The sequence below is a fragment of the Hipposideros armiger genome, unplaced genomic scaffold (assembly GCF_001890085.2).
Source record: "Hipposideros armiger isolate ML-2016 unplaced genomic scaffold, ASM189008v1 scaffold_253, whole genome shotgun sequence".
In the NCBI taxonomy this organism is placed as follows: domain Eukaryota; kingdom Metazoa; phylum Chordata; class Mammalia; order Chiroptera; family Hipposideridae; genus Hipposideros; species Hipposideros armiger.
Genome location: NW_017731603.1, coordinates 1767283 through 1787086, shown reverse-complemented (window position 1 = coordinate 1787086; position 19804 = coordinate 1767283). Strand labels below are relative to the sequence as shown.

Genomic DNA, 19804 nt, shown 5'->3' with positions numbered 1-19804 from the left:
ATTTTTCTGTGTTATAAACATTTTATACAAGGTTATGAGAGAGTACTCCCATGCCCTAAGAGTTCCTTCTATCGCAGTAACAGTCCTGGCCTTTTTCTGGGGTACAGTGACTTACCTAATAGGTATGTTTGGGATGGGGACCTGGGCCTGTGGCTCACAGCTCTTTCTTCTGGGAGCCAGACTGTTACCAGAGAGCTGGTTCTTGCCCTGAGATGCCAGGAGGGGTGACCTGTGATAGGGCAGTTAAGTTGGTCTGCTCTGGGGTTCATTAGAAAGTGTATTGAGGCTGCTTATCTAAGGTTTGCTCTCTAATTATCCCAGCAGACATCTTTTTTCTTTTTTAAAAAAAACAAATGTATTGGGGTGATGTTGGTTAATAAAATTATACAGGTTTCAAGTGTACAGTTCTATAATGCATCATCTGTATGTTTACCAGCGGATGTTTTGATTCTTGTGTATCTGCGTCCTCTTATGATTCTTCCCTTTCTATAACTTTCAGAATTGGGATTTTTTTGAAGTTGAATATATTTTAGGTATTTTGATACAAATTTTCATATTGTTCTCTAGAAAGTTTGTACCAGTGTTGACTCCTACCAGCAGAGGTTAGAGTTATGGTTGTCTTTGAAAGCTTAAAATTGTCATTTATACATTATTCATGGGTTTGTTGATCTAGATCTATATTTAATATACAATTTTAGTATATAAATATATTATATTAAATTTTATATTACCTATAAAATGCAAATTATATTTACACATTAAATATATATTTATATATGTTATATAAAGTATACATTTTAAACTTGATTTTACCCAGAACACATATTGGAAATGGAAGGGGAGACTTATGATATAACATCATTTACCTGAACGATCTGGGGGTCTCATATGAAGTAATATTGGCCATTTCATGTATATATGTATGTATATATGTTTACACTAAGTGATTTGAAAAGAAGTACTTGATATAAGAAACAAAATTGGGAGTTTTTAAAAATATATCATTTCATTTGTAGAAATAAAGGAGTGTGTTGGTTAATTAATTGAGAAGATCAGAACGCTCTCCCCAAATATCACCCCGGCTCTCCCATCTCCCGTCACCCTAGGTTAAGTGATGACTGGCAGTCATTGCCTTGAGAAGCCAGACTTTGTTTGGGTGGGTCACAGATGTTGAGACTCTGGAGAAGTTTGCATCATTTATTCAACAGAGTGGTTTCCATGTTTTTACCAGGGATTAGGTACCACTTAGGTGTCCAGTGTTCTATATAGATTTGAAATGATGAGGAAAAATGCCAGCCGTCCTTTGGAGATGTTCATTAGGACCCGGGCCCCTTGTCCTTAGTACTGTGTGAAATTGGCTGTTATGTGCTCATGGTTGAAAGGTATGTAGTCCGCAACTCCTGGGGACAAGTGGAGAAACGAGGTGACCGTGGTGCATATAAGCACCCCCACCCCCCACAGGATCAGCCCATCGTTAGAGGAGTTACATGATTGTGGAGTGTGCAGCTTGGTGAGTACGGAAGGAGCAGGCGATTGAGATTTAGGGAGTCCTTGTTTCCAGGCTTGAGGTGGCCATGTGGAGTGGGTCTTGGGCAAGCCCCTTAAATTGTGTGGGCCTCTTGTTCCTCGTGTGTACGAGTACAATTGCACTAGTAATATTTATCCTGAAGAATTATTTTCAGGATTAGAAATAATGACTGCCAGGTGCCTAATACAGTACCTGACACATAATAAATGTGCAATAAACGGTGGTTATTGTTAAAGTGGCTTATTTAAGCCAATGTTAGAGCATTCAAGGCAGGAGCTCATGTTCACTTTTGAAGATCTTGTAAGAAATAAGGAAGGGCTTATTGGTTGAGAATGCTTATATTTCTAGGGCAGGAAAGATGGATGATGATGGTATTGGTGACCAGCTTTCAAGGAGCCAGGCATCAGAAAGAGTGACAGTTCTAGGCCCAGATCCCTTTGGATCTCAGAAGGCTTTCTGTTTACCATTCCTTCCGTCAGAAAATAAAAGCAATTGGCAGACATGAGAATAAGCCTGATTACTCATAAGTTCCCAAGGCAGTTCTCGAGACGAAGGCGGTGGGAGAACTAATAGTGATGACTAGCATTTTTTAACACATGCTGTGTATGCATTGGACAGTGTACTTACTCATTTAAACACATTATTTCTAATCCTCACAATACCCCATGAAATGGTTATTACTATTTCCATTTTATGGCTGTGGAAACTGGCTCAGAGAAGATTCATTACCTGCCTAATGCAATTAGTAAATAAGACAAGGAGCTTCGAACCAAGGCCCATGTGACTCCAAGATCCTTATATGCTGCAATTTCACAAATTCTGACTGGCTGGAATTCATTAAATACATGATAGACTCTAAGAAAAACACCTCGCCCATTGTAATGGTGGATACTGAAGTATCTTTACAAAGCCGCAGTCTTGACTCTGCTGTGACTGGCTTTGGCTTCATATCTCTCTGCTTGGTGACAATTAACATCAGATTAAATTAGGTAACGCCATCCTTAGCCAAAACCATACACCATTGCCCTTTAAGTCAGAGGATATTTTAGTTTTTGTGCCAAAATTTTAAAGAATGTTGGTTTTCCTGAAGTCTGAGGTTTATTCTCCCCATTTCCCCCACACAAAATGCACATACAAACATTCCTCTCTTTGAAGAATGTACAACACAAGAAGGTGAAGAACGAACAGAGTGCAGATGTGATAGAAACTCACTCATCCTGGGCTTGACTCTGCTCTGTCACACGCTAGATGTGTGCCTTGTACAAGTCCCGTCCATGTCTCTAAGTCTTAATTTCTTTCTCTGTATAAAGAGAGTCCCTAATACCCACAGATATGATGCATGGAATAAAACATAACAGCACTACACAAATAGCTATTCTTATGCCTCACATCTATTTCCCACTGGCTATGAGTTCACTATGCTTTTGTTTTACACGTTTAATTTTTTAACCGCAAACTGGCCATCTTCTTAGCTCACATACTACTTTCTCTTTTGTTTTTCTTGTCTTTCTCACATTATCTGCTTTTTGCTTCTTTAGCCATTATTGTTTTAAGTAGATCAATCCACTTTTGTTGTTCACTGGATATTTTCCCACTGGCTCAGCATGGAGTCAGGACAGGATTTTAGTTTTTTTTGTTTTTTTTTAAGCTGAGCCATCCTACCACCTGTTGGCAGCTCAGCGGCTGCTCAGCTCGGGTCAGGAATCGAACCACTGTTTCTCAGAGCTCAAACTCTTGAGCGAAGGATTCTTGATTTTTAAAAAAGCTATTTTAGATAGCTACCCATACATTCTATCTATCTATCATCTATCCGTCTATCTACATATCTTTTATCTATCATCTGCCATTTATCAATCATTTATCATCTATCTAATCACTATATATTTATAATATATTTGTATATGAATATATATGTAACCATTGTGTATATACACATACAATCTCATAATTATTGATTGATTAAATGAATGAACAAATTAAATAAGGAAACTAGAGAATGTAGCCTTCAAACTGTGGAGGAAATGGCCACATTCCTTTTCTCCTCTTACCTTCGTTCAAAGGTGTCGTGCCACTAAGGAACTGCCAAAATGTCTTGTGATTCACGTTCTCAGCTATGTTGTTGATAGAAGAGATGACAAGGCCCCAAGATGTCATTGTGGTTTCAAACCTGTAAGAATAAAATCATATATGATTAATACCTCATTTTAGGTCCGGCAATAAAGGGTTAAGATAAAGGGACAGAGACCTTTAAATGCTTTAAAGATCCAATAAAATCATGCTTAAAAGAGAAAAAGCAAATGACTAATAATCTGAAATCACTTGGAATTAAATAAAATTAAAATGAATTCATTTAGAAGAAAACTATCAATCAGCAAATTTAAAGTGTAAATGTCTAACAATGGGCAAATAATTAGGTGAGTGATGGAATGAATATCCAACATTGGTATTTTGCAGTTATGAAAAGCCTAATTTTCAACAATTTTCAATGACATGGGAAAAGGCTTATGCAATAATGTTAAGTAAAGATGTGGGATACAAATTTTATAGGAAACCTATCTATCCCATGTATATGATAGATCATAACTAGTTGTAATACACATAGAGAAAAACACCTAAAATTATAAAAAATAGGAACAGTGATTATATGGATGGATTGTAGAGGCTTCGTTTTCTTCTTTATGCTTTTTCCCCTCAAAATTTCTACTGTGTGCATTGTTATATTTCCAGTCAGAAAAAGAAAAATCAGGCAAAATTAAAGTTAAGCTCAAGAAGAAGGAAAGTATATTGAGAGGGTTATTTGCAAATTAAGTATTCTTGAAATGCAAGCTCTATCCTGACCTGTCTATAGAAATTAGGGAAGTTATGGAGCAGGGCTATGGGCTGCAGACACGTGACTTAACCTGACCCTGTGGAATAGATCCCACGTGTCACTCAATTGTCAATTCGTTGGCCTTTGTGCATCTTTTCCCTGACATCTCTCTACAGAATTTGGATCCTGTCATCTTTCCTTTGAAAGTATCTTCTCTTTTTCTTTCCATGAACTAGCATTTCCCCTGTACTCCCTATAGTTTAGGTTTCTCCATATTTTTCAACTGCTTCCTCTTTTTGCAGACTATAAACATTCCCCAAAGTTTAACTTTCTCCTGTGATTTATTTCTGTATTCTGCCCTTTCCCAATGGGTAGTGGGAAGAACATGAGCTTCAGAGCCATTCAAACTTATTATCTCAACTCTATTAGTCACACATTACGTGACCTTATGAATATTACTTCACCTCTTTGGACCTAAGTGGTTCTGTCTATAAAATGGGAATAACTAGATGTGTCTCCTGCTTCTGTTGGGAGCATTGTGTCTGCCCACTTCTGCACAGTTCCTTTACTTCAATCCTCACCTCTGTCAGATGACTGTCTAATCTCTTTTGCCTGACCTGACCTCTTTTCTAGGACTCCCTTTTCCCCTTGAAAAGCTCCTAATGTTTCTCTTTCAAACTCCCACAATCAAACATGTCTAGAGGAATGATGTCTTCTTCTCTGAAGGACATTCTCTCTTCCTGACACACCTATCAATAGTGTTGAAGCTTCTTTGTCTTGACCCCATCCAGTACTCACAGAGCCCTGTGGAGTCTTCCCTGGCATGAGTCCTTCTGACCTGGATGAAGTCCGCATCACTTCCCAGCATCATCACTCTGGTCATTTCTCCTGTCGGGCTCTTCTCCTGTCTCCCGTTCTCAAACCCAAGTCACATTTTACAGCATGGCTTTTCTTGCTCAAAAATTGGCAGTGCTTTTCTGCAATGTAAAGTCCAGTCTCCTTAGCCTGGCACTTGAAGCTTTCTACACTACCCCAACCTATCCTCCCAGACTTGACTAACGTCCTTGAATCCTGTATTCTCTGCCCTACTCACTGATCTTGAATGCCTTTCTCTTTCCTGTCTCGAATGCTTTATTCTAGCCATTCCTTCTTCCTACACACCACCTTCTCTTATTTTCCTATATAGTACCTGTTCTTCGAACGTGGTCCAAAGCCACAAGCCTTCTTTGACTATTCTAATCCACAGTGGACTCTCTCACGTTTGAATTCCCGTTTTTAAAACTATATCACACATTGACTTGTATGATTTAATTTTCACCAGAGATTGCAGGCTCTCAAGGGGCTATTATAATACATACAAGACATCTGTTAGGTCATGAGAAGGAAAAAAGTTAAGTCAATGAAGGAAGGAGAGAAAGAAACTGGGACTTGAAGTTAGGCTTGGGGGGGATGCTGAATGCCACCTGTAGCACTCACTTGAACATGGGATTTTTGCGTTGTGCTTCCTCTAAGACCACAAGTAGCACTGATCCGCTTTTCACACTGACATTGATGGTCACGTTGAAGAGCAGCTCCACCCCCCTCAGCTGGTTATTGATGGTGTAAATGACAGTGATGTTGGATGCTGATGGGGGGACAGGACTAGGACGGTTGGGAAGAGTTGGTTGCACCTCATGATCTGTGAAGAGCAAAGAGGCCCAATTTGTTAAAGATTCTGGGGTTTGCATTCTCGGGGCAAAATCTCTGTTGTTGGCAACCAATCCTAGAAAACATTTCAAGGAATGGCAGTGAGTTTGTGGCTTTGTGAATCATTCTGAGGAACTGGTGTGACCTCTGAAACTCTCGTTTCCAGTATAGGGAACTGATCGTAGCTGAAGAACTGACAGCTAGTTTTACAATGAACATTTATTTTGCTAACCCTAAGAATCTGGAAGCAAAGGTAGTGAGTTACAGACCATTTAACAAAGCACCTGGGCAACTAGTGTAGAATCTGAGGAAGGACTCCACGGCCACCTGGTTAAAGCTGGGAAAACACTAGGAAACTGCGTGAGGAGTTATGTGATGTGGCCGTGTCTGGTATGATTGGATCAGGTTGCTTGAGAGTGGTCTTTGTAGATTCTGCTCTGAAGCAGGCTAGGAGCAATTTTTTTTTTTTTTTTTAGGCAAGGAGCTTCTTAATCTCTGCTTATCTTAGGAAGTTCGTGCCACATAAGGTGAATCATATTTTACATTAGTATTTGATTAGAAGGAAGATTTGCAGGAATCTATACCAAAGACTGGTTATCTCTGGAGTGATATAATTTTTATGCAGGATTCCTGCTTTCTAAATGCATATTTCTGCAATGTTTGAATTTTAAGCGTCTCTGTATTATATTTTCAATTGGGTAAAACAGACATGTCAAATAAAAAGGTTGTGTGCCAGGACTCTATCCCATCCCTGTAGTGGTCTGTGAGCACTAAGGCATCATGTGTAGATCTTCAAGGCTTGACTGACGTTAGCTCTTCTCCTCCTAAGCCTCCCAGACAATGTTAATGATTGCTCACATTTTCTTTGCTTTTGCACGATATACGGCTTTTATTTCTATTTAATACTTATTTCATTCTTCCAAATATTGTGGGTTTTGCCTACATATATGTCTCCTGACTTTGTAAAGAGCAGATATCATATAATACTGTATTACGTTTGGTACATTTGTCAAATGAATGAATGAAGTTACATGTTATTTGATTGTTGAGACCAGGGATCTTCCCTCTCTCTCAGCATCCCATAAAATGCTTTCCCCATAGCAGGTGCTCAGTAAATGTGTGCTGAATGAAGTAGACATGAGGCCTGACTTCTGAGGGCAGGATGGTAGGGCTGTATGTTAGCACACAGCTCTTGGGGATTGGAAGTCAGATGTGGCTCTGCCTACAATGGATGTAATGGACATTGAAAAACCCTATATGCCACTTTAAAATTGACCCACATATCATCCCTGGCATAAGTTGCCACTTTATGACACAAAGAGAGACAGATGTTAAGAGTTCTTACCAGGGCTGCAAGACATGTGGGGCACATCTAGGTATGTCTTGCCTTCCAGGGAGGGGAGGATTTGGGCAATGGACATGGGGTTGTGGAACTTCCCCTGCTTAATCTCATTAAGTATTGTATCCATAGTCTTCTTGCAGTTCCACTCCTTGTTAGGTTGCTCTGGAGTCACAGAGAGAGCCTGGAAGAGAGAGAAAAAGAGAGAGAGAGAGAGAGAGGATTAGGCATAGCTGAGAGTTGGCCTTTATGTGCCTTATAAGGGGTAGACTTGATCACTAATCTCTGTGATCACCCAGAGTCCAAACCGAAGCTGCATCGGGACAACGTCTGTCTTGTTCGCTGCTGCACCCCCACCACTTAGCTCAGTGTAGTCACACAACAGATATGTGTGCAGCGCTCAGATTCAGGGAACACTGTTAGGGCTGCTGTATTAATAAGAGTTCTTGGACAGAGAATGAGGATGAGAGTTGGGTAAAGCAAGCCCTGGGGAGCTTCGGTCTAGGACAACCTGGCCATCTAAACACAGTAGGCCTCTTCCATTTGCATTGTCCTGCCTTCCCCTTGGTGGGCCCCTCCCACACTTTGTGATCGAGTCGACTGTCCGCCAGAGGCTCCACATCCCTGGCCACGGGTGGACTCGTGGCCTGGACTGGGATAATCATGGAGTGCCATCCTCTGGGTGATGGTGATTGGTGGGCACATGCACTAATAGAGTCCTTCCCTGACATACAGACATGGGGAAAGAGAAGCATCCCCGCTCCCTGCTGGGGTTACTCAGCTGGGACCATCTCAGTCAGCATTGAGCTGCTAGTGGCCATCTTTCTCAGCCACTTCGAAGAAGCCACGGAGCTGGAGGGAATGAGGAAAACCAGACCTGAGAGATGAAATCAGGAGCGGTCCCTGGCATCATGCTGTGAGCCCTTTCTCCTGATTAATCCTGAAATCACCTAATCCAGCCCTGGACATCCCAGTTTATGTAAAATAGTAAGTCTCCATTTTTTTTTTTTTTAAGGAAAAGTTTGGCTTTCTGTTATTTGCAAAATGAGACTTGATGAATACACAGGGAATTCACTCTACTTTGCTGAGTTTTATATCGCATGGGTAAAACAGAAATCATAATTCCTGCCTACTTTTGGGGGGTGTGTCATTTGAGGTTCACATGGGATGATGTGCAGAATCGTTTTGTGATGTGTGATGTGTAAGGTGTCATCCCCACCCCCTCCCTGTAGGGTTGCACGGACCACGGCCCCCGGAGCATGTTCATGGACTCAGGTTGCTGACGACCCGTTTCCCTGGAGCTGGAGGTGGGAAATGGGAGAAGAGAGAGGGGAGTCAGAACTAGCGCTGAGCAGCAGCGGCAACTGGACAGTGTGGATGGGCACAACCATTACTGTTACCTCGGCAACTGTGAACCATGGCCCTTGCCAGAGGCCACTTTACAGGGCAGTTTGGTTTAGGGGCATCAGGTAGGTATTCCTCAGCAACCATATCTTGTCCACTCACCATACTCACCCCCCAGATCCCACTAAGGGAGATGTACCCCCTTGGGATAACACTCCCAACGCCAGTACTCTAGAGAGGAGTGACACACAAAGCTGTGAGAAGTCATTAATAACTTGGCATGAAGAAGTTTATCCGACCCCTTTCCCAGTTAAGTTCCTATTAGAGGAACCTTGAAAACATCGGACTATTAATGGAAAAACAGGAGAAATCCTGAAACCGGAAACGCCGTATACCTGCCTTTGGGAAGCAATTTCTAGGCCACGTGAAGGGCACTGACATCTTGGAAGAGGGGAAGGGAAGGCTGAAATGCAAGGTTAATGTCACCACTGTCTGGCTGGGAGAGACCACAAACAATGATCGAACACCACGTTGTTGCACCTGTGATTTGATTTATGCCTTTGCAACCTTATTATTACAGGGAATATAAAATTCAGATAAATTCAATGTTTGCCTAAGATGGTGCAGATCTGGGATCCAAACCTAAGTTGTGATAACTCCAGAGCCCTTTGCTTTTCTACACCAGAACATTTTAGATTAGAAAAGGTTATATACTAGACATTGGGTAGTTTCAGACTTCCAGCTGCCTGGGCAAACTCCAAACATGGGCTATAAGAGTTTAGGGGGAGACTTTGTGTTGTAACTGACAAGAAATCCACCTGGCCTGTGTTATCTGGATATGGATGAGGCCCTCCTTTTCCCTAGGCAAAGCTTTAATTTTCACAAACAGCTTATCAGAGTGTACCTTGCAGGTGGTAAAATTCCGGACAGAATTCACAAACCAAATCAGCCAAAACCAACACTTCTCTGTCTTGTGCTCAGGTGAAGCAAGGTTATTTTAATTGAGCCATAACTAAAAACTGTCTGGTATCCCTTTCAGACTGCCTTGTTCCTCCACAGAGCTTCCTAGACCTGAACCCTGGGACCTGAATCGTGTAGGATTCAGCCATGGTCACAAAAGAGTTTTGTTCCATGGCAAAATTTCATTGACCACGACATGACGTGGAAACTGACTTTGTTCTCGTGAAGTTGCTCCTACACGTGATGCACTGGAGTGGGGATTTTGTGTTTTCTTATGTGCAGCATAAGCTAATTTTTAGTCCATTTATACCCTTTGTGAATTTTTTATGTGTGGAATGTAAATACAAGTCTCCATCCACCCTCTCCCCCCCGCCCCCCACCAAAAATAAAGGAATTTCTTTTTTTTTCTAACACTAGTCCGGATCTGTGTTAGGTTTAGGGCTGGCACTGTAACTCCATGAGTCTCTGTTCCCTGAGCTTTCTGGGCTGAGAAGGTCATGATGTCATTTTTCTATTAATCCCATGGGGCATTTTGAGATTTTGAAGCACAAAATTCTTAGTGTGGAAGGGCCACAAATGACCCTTTAGTTTCTGGTACTAGTTGGTTATCTCTCCCCACTATCATTGGTGGGTCTTCCATGGGGGCTGCTTCCCTAATCAACCCTAATCAGTGCAGGGGGGCGGAGTTGGGGGGATGTATTTGGAGCTGTATCAAGCAGCATCTTATAGAACCCAAGTCTGGGAACCTATACTAAGGAAAAATGGGGTGAGGATGGACTTGGCTACCAGGCACACCTGGCTCTGCCATTTATTAGGGCTCTTTGTGAGGCTGAAATGAGAGCGAGACTGAACTAGAACTTGACAAGGATTAGATGTCCAGCCAACTTTGGATGATTTTCATGAATCATTTTGAATACAAGCCATCTTTTTTTTTTTTTTTTAAGGGCTGAAAAAAAAGGATACCTAACTGGCAAGATGGAATCAGAAAATTCAATATTTTTGGGGGGAACTACTTTAATATCCTTTATTTTTATATATCAAACTTCCATTCATCTATCATTTTTATGAACAAACTGGTTATTATTAATAATAAACCAATACATTTTTTTTATTGTTTCCTATTTTTTTTCCAAGGAAGGGAAAAGAGTTCATGTATTGGGTTGTTGGAAAAGTCATGACGTGTTTTTTCTATGTTTTTCGTTGCAAAAATGTGTCATGACTTTTCCGACAACCCAATAGATTTCTTTTCACACTTAACCTATGAGGTAGAAAGGCATGAACACTTACTTATATTTTACCGGTAGGGAAACCAAGGTGCAGGCACCACAAGGAATCGACCTCAAGTATACTCGCTGGCCTTTCCGAGATATCAGAAGCCTGGTGTCTTGATCCTACAATCTAGTCTTATTGGCATGGACCCAACAAGGAGCATCAGTGATGTGTTTACCTGCATGGCGAGGCCAGTGCTGTAGATGTCCCCGATGATGCCATTGTCTTTGATCCTCATGCTGATATTCTCCACAGTGTCCTTTAGTACCTGACCAAACAGGGTTCTGTAACCTTCCTCTGATCCTACAGGGATCTTGTTGTACATACAGGTCAGAGCCAAGGTCACCACTGCTCCCGTGTCTGTGAATCACAAGGGGATAAGACAACCACCACCACCACAATGATATGAACAACTAACATTTATTGCATTCCAGGTACATTATCTTTTTTACTCTTCAGGACAACCTGTGAAATAAGACCTATAGTTATCTCCATATAAGGGATGAGAAAATGGAGGCTCAGAGAGGTTAAGTAACTGCCCAAGGCCACACAGCTAGTAAATAGCAGTGCCAGGACCTGAATGGACCCAGATCTGTATGACTGCACGGTTCATGCTTTAAATTAACATAGACTGGCGGCATATTCAATCCCATTTCTCTTGTCCCAATATTTATCTTTTAAAATGTCACTGGTTGTTGAAGGCCCAGCCATCAACGTGACCTGTCAGTGAAGCCTTCTCTGGCCATCCCAGCACAACAGGTGCAGTCTCTTTTCTGAACTCCTGTAGCATTTACTGTTTGTACCTGTTGTACAATCTTGACATTCTCTGTTGTTTGTCGTTACTGTGCTCTGTGAACTCCTGGGTGGTGCAAACTTTGCATCCCCCATAGTGCCCACCACAGGGGCACTTTCCGTTATTTGCACGGGAGAATATGTGTGTGCTGAATGAGCAAGCTCTGGCATGACAAGACCAGAATAAATGAAAGACTTGCCAGATGGCATCTTTTCTTTCATTGATTTTTTTTCCCATCCCCACCCCAATCTCTATCTGAAAGTTACATGGCCCCGTTAAAGGTGACAGAATTGTTGAAATCAGTGTTATAAAAAATGTGCAAATTTCCCTGAAGTGACAGAGGTGCCCCAGATGGGAAACAGAAGCCAGTCTGTTCTCGACCCACAGGGAGGGTACTTGAATAAATATGTACCTGCTTGTTGTTCTGAACACGCCTAAAATCAGAGAGGTTGCTGATGAGGCATGTATAGGGGATGAAAACCTGAGAGGATGTTATTGCTTAGAGTGGCAGAGGAGAAACGGTGACCATGAATGAGGGGACTTATACAGAGAAAGGGTCAGTAGACGCAGGAAGGACATGGTGGTGTAGAGGAAAAAGCTTCCATTCACAAGCAGCCATACCCTAGCAGAATGCAGGAACAAGATGGCTCCAGTGTCTCCCTGAAGGGGAGCCTGTTGGGCTTAGGGTTCAGAGAGTAGCTGCTTAATAGAGAATATTCGGATGTTCTAAGCAGAAGCATTGAGAAGAATAGTGTGGAAGCATCAGGAGTGATAAAAGAGAGGGCTCAGGTAGGGCTGAGTCTAGACATTGATTTAATGGTTTGCCGGGGAAGAACTCCTGACTTGGGTGACATGTTTATTGCCCCGGGTGGAGATTCTGTAACTGCCAGACATGCATTGTCCTGGTTCCTATGTTTTACTATCTCCCTTTCATTAATTCCTTAACTCACATGTTCAACAAACATTTGTTAAGTGTCTCCCTTCTATAGACCTTTTCATGATCCCCAGCTCCTCCCCGCTCCCACTTCACCCTCCAGCCCCATCATTCAGTGCCTTGATGTTCCCAGCTCGGGGCAGTTTGAAAGTGGTGGCCTACTCACCTATATTGAAGGGGGAGGAATTGGACAGCAAGGTCTTGGCGAAACGGGCTGCTATTGGTAAGGTCGTCTCAGGGTTCTTCTGGCACAGTGCCAAGATCGCCAGGCTGGGCCCATAGAAGCTTGAAGCCTCAGCGTTGGGGCCTTGGAAGGAGACAGAGGGACTTTATAAGACTAGCATTCCCCATAATGAGGACAGTAGTGAAAGAAGAAATGCCAAACCTTTTGAATAAAGACATTGCTAGAAAACCTGTCCAGAAAGGAAGACACTGTATTGGCTAAAGAGACCGTCAATATTTCTCAGAATAAAAACGTCATCTGGCATGAGAATGAAATAAAAGGGATGACGCTGTCTTCGGGCAGGTGTTGGCATGGTAAGTTTCTGGCCCTGGGCTAGTGGTCTTTTCTAGTTCATTTTCAATTGGAAGTGAGTATCTCCCATGTGGGCTTAGCTTAGGGAACCTGAGTGCAGGTATAATACATTGTGCCTCTTCCCTAACTTTCCACTCTCCCATCCTTTTCTTTCAAGTTTCCAATTCTCAGGAAGGGCCGTTTGCCTCAGTCTCCCTTCCCTTCCAATGAGGACTTACTTGAAGGTGCCCATCTCTCCATTTGTCTCTGTAGAATTGGTATTTTATCCGCAGGGTCTCGGCAGGAGGAGGTGAGAGCCAGAATGGTGAGGGCTAGCTGACCAATGGTCAGGTCTGTAGAGCAGAGAACAAAACAGTTAAAGGCATTGTCAGGGGAGAGAGCACAGGGCCAGGGCTGAACTCTCTGCTGCTTTCTGGATCATTTTGATTTCTTAATAATATGTTTAGATAGTCTTTTGATCTGTCTTCTTAAGGAAAGAAGTATGGAGAAATACTTAAGGAATATTTAATCTAGTGGCCTCTGTGTACTTGATGACTGTGCCAAGAATCCCTAGCATTTGTTTAGCAAACCAGTAAGAACACCCATACAAATTTGTATATGAAAATTCATAGTTGCAAAATGATTTCAACTTTATTATCTAACTTGAGCTTCAAAGCAACTCCTGTGAGGTAGGCAGAATGGGGATATGATTATTATTATTATCCTTGTTATTATTACTATTAGTGTTATTGTTATTAGGCTCATCTGCATTTTGCAAATGAGGGAAATGAGGTTGGAGCGGGACCTAGAGACCTGTTCAAGGTCACAGGGTTAGATGGCAGAGCCAGAACTGGAAGCCTACTCTTTTTTCATTGAGTCTAGAGCTCTGTGTGTGTTTCTGCCCTCCTCTAGGAATGCCCTGGCTTCACACATACTTCTTTCCAGTCGTTTTCCAGATATGTCGGCCGAGGTGTTTGGGTGATTCAGGTATGATCAGAGGCAGCACTGGGGTCGGGGTGCAGAGAGTTGGGATCTGGGGGTGGTGAACTGTGGACAAGATTCAGGGAGCAGGTGCAGGGAGGGGTCTGAGTCCTCACCGGCTGTGTCACTGGCCATGAGCTTGTAAGTCAGGAGCTTCTGGGCCTCCACGTCATAGGCTCCGGCCAGGTTCATGGCGATCAGGACGCTGGGGTTGGGGAAGGCCGAGGGGGTCACAGTGCTCTCCATAAGTACTTGTATACCATTAACTAAGGGCTTCTGTGCCGGGGAAACAGCTGCAAAGAGACAAGCCATTTACAAAACCCCTCACTCCCTCTTCTCAGAAACACTTTTCCTGGGTCTTTTAGGAGAACACAAGGTTTAGCATTGCTATCCTTGGGGATGTCCCCTCCAGCGATGATTACTGAAGAGAAATGGAGAAAATACTGAGATTTTCTTCTGAGGCCTGTTAGTCCCTACATATTCTCAAATAACCCTTATCTTTAAGGAAGTCCTTTCTCATTTATCAACTTCAAGCACTATGGCTCATGGTCAGTTCATGTTATTTCTAGCATATTCCTAGAAATCACTGATTTCCTGACATCTGTTTCCTCCCCTCACTCTTACATGATGATATTAAAGATTTGGGACATGATCTGTCTTCAGTGGGTACCCCCAAACTCCTACTAGTAGGGGTACCTGGTCCGAACAGCCACTGAGTGTCTGTCATTGTACCATCCACCATCATTCCTGTAACAGTACTTCAGTTGCTCAATATAAAATGCATAGACTGCCTCTCAAAGGACTTACTCTATAAAGTCAGGAGAGATGAACCATACACACTCGCACCCTGACTCACCCGTGTTGGAACTCCTATAGTGACTGCCATTTTTAACGACTTACTCATCAGCAGGCCCCAGTGTCTGAGGTTTCTGCCCACCCCTGGGGGAACTGCTTCCCTGACCTGCTTGGGAAACACACCATACTCACAGCATGAGCTTTGGGTGTAGGTGCTGGTCGCAGCCAGAGCCCAGAGAAGGCTCAGGAGGTAAAGGGTAAACCAGGCCATCCCCCTCTCTCTCTCGTCCTGGCCACCTGTCCCGTGCACAAATCCCAGTCTGCGAGTGGACTATTTCTCTACCTTCTCTTATATATGCTTCTCTTTGTGGAACAGTCTGCGCTCCTCCCTGCTCCCAGCCACGCTTAACCGCCTGTGCTGACCTCTCTGTCCCTGAAAGAACTTTTCAGTTTTTTCATTTGCTTATCTAAGTGTATCTACTATAGACCCTCCAAGGTGTCTGAAGGTGACTTCTAGGCAGCACAGTCATATGAGAAACTTGGGCTAGGTATGCAGGGCAGGCAATGATGACAAAGTGCCCTTTACCAAAATCCTGGGTAGCTACATCGGGCCATTTGGCAAATGTGTGCGTATAAACAGGACTTCCTCCTCGGCCATTTTACACCCAGTCAGACAACTTCTGTTTATCAGCAACCGCTTCATTGATGTTTAGGTGATTCCTAAGGCACCACCTCATTTTATGGTTTCAGGATTGAACTTTGCCATGCGGTCTGTTGGGCTCTCAGGTGAGGCTCTGCCAGGTGATAGGCAGTTAATTAAGTGGACGTGACTTGGGTTCCAGCCTAGGCTCTTTGAAGTTGTTTGACTTCAGGCAGACAATGGACCAGGTTCCCAGAAACTGTTTTGTTTGATTTTTCTTTTCTTATCTAGGGGTGAAAGCAGTTTCAAACACCCCAGGCTTTCAGATATTATCTTTTAAAGTAAGTAATTAGACTCAGAGATATCCAGAAAAAACTGACGCTTGCTAGATGGGAGGGGGTTGGGGATGGGGGAGAAGGTCAAGGGATTAGAAAGCACAAATTGGTAGTCACAAAATAGTCCTGGGGATGTGAAACACAGTATGGGGAATATAATCAACAATGTTGTAAAGATTATGTAGGGTGTCGGATGGGTACTGGACTTATCAAGGGGATCACTTCATAGACTGTGTAGATGCCTGACCACTGTGCTGTACACCTGAAGCTGAAGTAGAATTATATTGAATGTCTGTCTCTCTCTCTATATATATAATCATAGGATGTGGAGTACAGCATAGGGAATACAGTCAATGGAATTGTAACAGCTATATATGATATCAGAGGGGTAGTAGATAGTAGATTGGGGGGTTATCACTTTGTGAGGGGTGTAAATGTCTAATTATTATGTTGTTTTGTACACCTGACACTAATAAAAAATACAAAAAAATAAAGTAAGTAATTAGAAAACGCAGGATCAATGAACTGTATTAAGTGTTAAGTATATACATATATTTTAGAAATGTAGTTCTATATTATAAAGCAAAGTATACCTCCCTATAACAGAGAGCTGGAAATGTCTTGAGATTATGAGGAGGGGGCTAATGTTTTTCTAACTACTGGATTTTGAGCAGCTCTTTTTCCTTTTTATTAAATTTTTATTTTTAAATTACAATTGACATTCAACGTTGTATTAGTTGCAGGTGTACAGCATAGTGATTAGACATTTACATAACGTATGAAGTGACCCCCCCAATTAGTCCAGTACCCCCCGACGCCATGCATAGTTATTACAATATTACTGACGATATTCCCCGTGCTGTGCTTCACATCCCCGTGACTGTTTTGTAACTGCCTATTTGTGCTTCTTTATCCCTTCACCTTTTCACCCAGCCACACTCCCTTCCCCCTCCCACCCACCTGTGACCATCACTTTGTTCTCTGTCACAGCAGCTCCTTTAAAGGGGACGTTCTCCAGGGGCCCCCACTTGAGAATAAAACTCAAAGTTCTTTTGATGACCTCCAAGGCCCTGTGAGATCCGGCTTCTGGTTTCCTTTCCGGTCTCACCTCCATCCACTTTCTCCCATGCACACTCTGCTCCAGCTACATAGAACTTCTTGTTGCTCAGCCACGTTTGCCCTTGCTGTCCCCTCCGCCCAGGACGCTCTTCCTCCAAATATTCTCACGGTGGCTCCCTCGCTTCGTTCATGTCTCTGCTTAGAGGTCAGCTTTTAGAGAGGCCTTCCCAGACCATTGTGTATAAGGCAGGCTCGCCCCCACCGACCCCCACTGTGCCCCTTACCTGCTGTACCTCCTCACCCGTGTGTGGTTCATTTATTGTCCGTGTCCTTCCCCACTCGGATGTCTGCTTGCAGGGGGAAGGGGCTTTGCCTGTTTTGTTCACTGCTCTGTTCCCAGCACTTGGGATACAACCTAGCTCACAGTAGGTGTCACTTGAATGCTTTTTGAATGAGTGAATTCATGAACAAATATAGACCAGGGTTATAAAGCATTGTTTTTCTTTCTTGGGGAACGTTGGTGGTTGTGTGGGGTGAGAGCACAGGGTACGTGTTGGGATGCGCTGGGCAGCTTCTCACATGGCCCCATGTTCCTGCCTCCTGGTAGTCTTCCCCTTGCATAGTCTCCTTCTCTAGGGTGTGGGCTGGCCTCACTGCTAATGAATATATACAGTGGAAGTAATGAGATGAGGTTGCAAAAGACCAACTTCCCTCTTGCTTGTAGTCTCTCTTTAGCTCTTGTCACTTTTGGCTCTGAGAAGCCAGCTGCCATGTTGTGAGCTGCCTAATGCAAAAGCCCATGTGGTGAAGGACTGAGAGCAGCCTCCAGCCCACTGCCGGGGGGTCAGGGTGGGAGGGGAGAAGGGGTGCGGGGAGGGTGGGGGGAAGAATCCTGCTAGTGAACATGAGATTGAACTTGAAAGCAGATCCTTCCCCAGTTGAGCTTTGAGATGAAGGCAGCACCCGCTGACATCTTGACCAAAGCCTCGTGAGACACCCTGAGCTAGAGCGCCCAGATAAGCCATCCCTGGGTTCCTGAACCACAGAAACTGTGGGATGATAAATGTTGTTGTTTTAAGCCATTAAAATTTTAGGGTAACTTACTATGCAGCAATATATAGTAATACCTCAGTTTGCAAGCATAATTCATTCTGGAAACAAACTACTCGTATTGCAAGACATTGCTTGTTTACCACGTTAAAACGTATTAGAAATGTTTGCTCATCTTGCGGAACACTTGTAAACTACGTTACTCGCAATCCAAGGTTTTACTGTATTACTGACACATGGCATCTGATGGGAGATGAGACCAGAAAGACGACAGTTTGGGTCTGCACGGGGAAGGGGTTTATGCCATGTGAAGGAGGGGTAGGCAGAATAACAGCCTCCCAAGATGTCCGCGTCCTAATCCCTGGAACTGGTGAGTGCGTTTACGTGGTAAAGGGAATTAAGGGCTCACATGGAATTAAGGTTGCTGTAATAATAAACTGACCTTAAGATAGGAAGATTACCTTGGATTATCTGAGTGGAACCAGTGCAATCACAGGGGTCCTTGTATGTGGAAGAGGGAGGCAGGACAGTTGGAGAAGGTGATGTGATGTTGGAAGCTGAGGTCAGAATGATACGATTGCTGGCTTTGAAGATGGAGGGGCCTCTAAGCCTAGGAATGCAGGCGTCTTCCAGAAGCTGGAAAAGGCAAGGACACAGGTTCTCCCCTAGAGCCTCTACAGCCCTTTCAACACCTTGATTTCGGCCCCGTGAGATCCATTTCAGACTTTTGACCTCCAGAACTGTACAATAATACATTTGTTTTAAGGCAGTAAATTTGTGGCAATTTGTCACAGCAGCAGTAAGAATCTAATACCGGAATAGGAAGCTAGCGTGGTGTTGACCTTGAGTTCCAGAGCCTGCTCGTGACCATCCTGAGGGGCTCCATGCTCCTGGGTGTGCCCACTCTTTAAACATACGCTTCCTTGTAAACGACCACTTATGGTCATGGTTGCTGCAAGACTGATTATGACACGATTGTTTCAGTTAGCAAATCGCTTGCAGAACGGGAACCACGCAGGCCATGCGTTTCCTAACTGCATAATATATTTTGACAGTCCTTGGTGAACTATGGACTGGGCTTATTGATTGATTGATTGGTTTGGTTTTTTTGCTTGCTTTCTTGCTTGTTTTTTTTCCCTGTGCCTAATTTCCTGGTATCAAAGCACCCAGACTCTCTCTCTGGACATCTGAAAGGTTTATTTGTGTTGATTATTTGCTGTGGCAGCAGATGGAAGTTTCACGCCTCAGACTCTGTGTGGGTTTTGTGATCGTCCTAAGCCTTAGGAGCTTCTCAGATAGCAAGTGTGACCAGAGCTAGGTTTCACGGGCCCATGTTAGTGGAACGCTATGGGAATGTGATTCCATTCACCTCCATGTCTACCTCTGAGATTAAAGGCATTTCTGTCAGGTGGCAGGGTTACTACATTCTACTGGAGATGACTGACTGGGACAAACTCAGCTCCCTCTGTTAAAAATGGAAGCTGGTAGTGCTACAGGGAAGGGTTAGGAAACATAGCAGCATCAAGTGAGATTTGATGCTTGATCGAATCAGAAGAATTTAAATAAGAATTGCAAAGAAAATGACTTTTTAATGCTGTGATGGCATCTTATTTGATTCCATGTCAGTACACTAATTAGAATGAACTTTTATTATTCTAAAACCACATTTGGGAAGATAGGTCTAAGACAAATTGGGTGCTTTACTGGTATTGACTGACTATTATTGAAAGTGAGCTACAACAGAGAGAGAGGAGAGGGGAGGGGAGGG

At 43.1% G+C, this 19804-nt stretch overlaps 1 protein-coding gene across 1 annotated transcript; it reads right to left on the bottom strand.

Annotated features, from left to right (window-relative positions):
• Positions 1–1157: 1157 nt before the first annotated feature.
• Positions 1158–15235, bottom strand: CBLIF (cobalamin binding intrinsic factor). The gene is made up of 9 exons (XM_019655993.1): positions 15145–15235; positions 14274–14450; positions 13416–13529; positions 12829–12969; positions 11114–11295; positions 7369–7546; positions 5814–6015; positions 3577–3695; positions 1158–1400 (listed from the first exon to the last, which is right to left on the bottom strand). The coding sequence occupies exons 1-9, from the start codon at positions 15221–15223 to the stop codon at positions 1339–1341; spliced, it is 1254 nt and encodes a 417-aa protein (XP_019511538.1). The 5' UTR covers positions 15224–15235; the 3' UTR covers positions 1158–1338.
• Positions 15236–19804: the final 4569 nt, after the last annotated feature.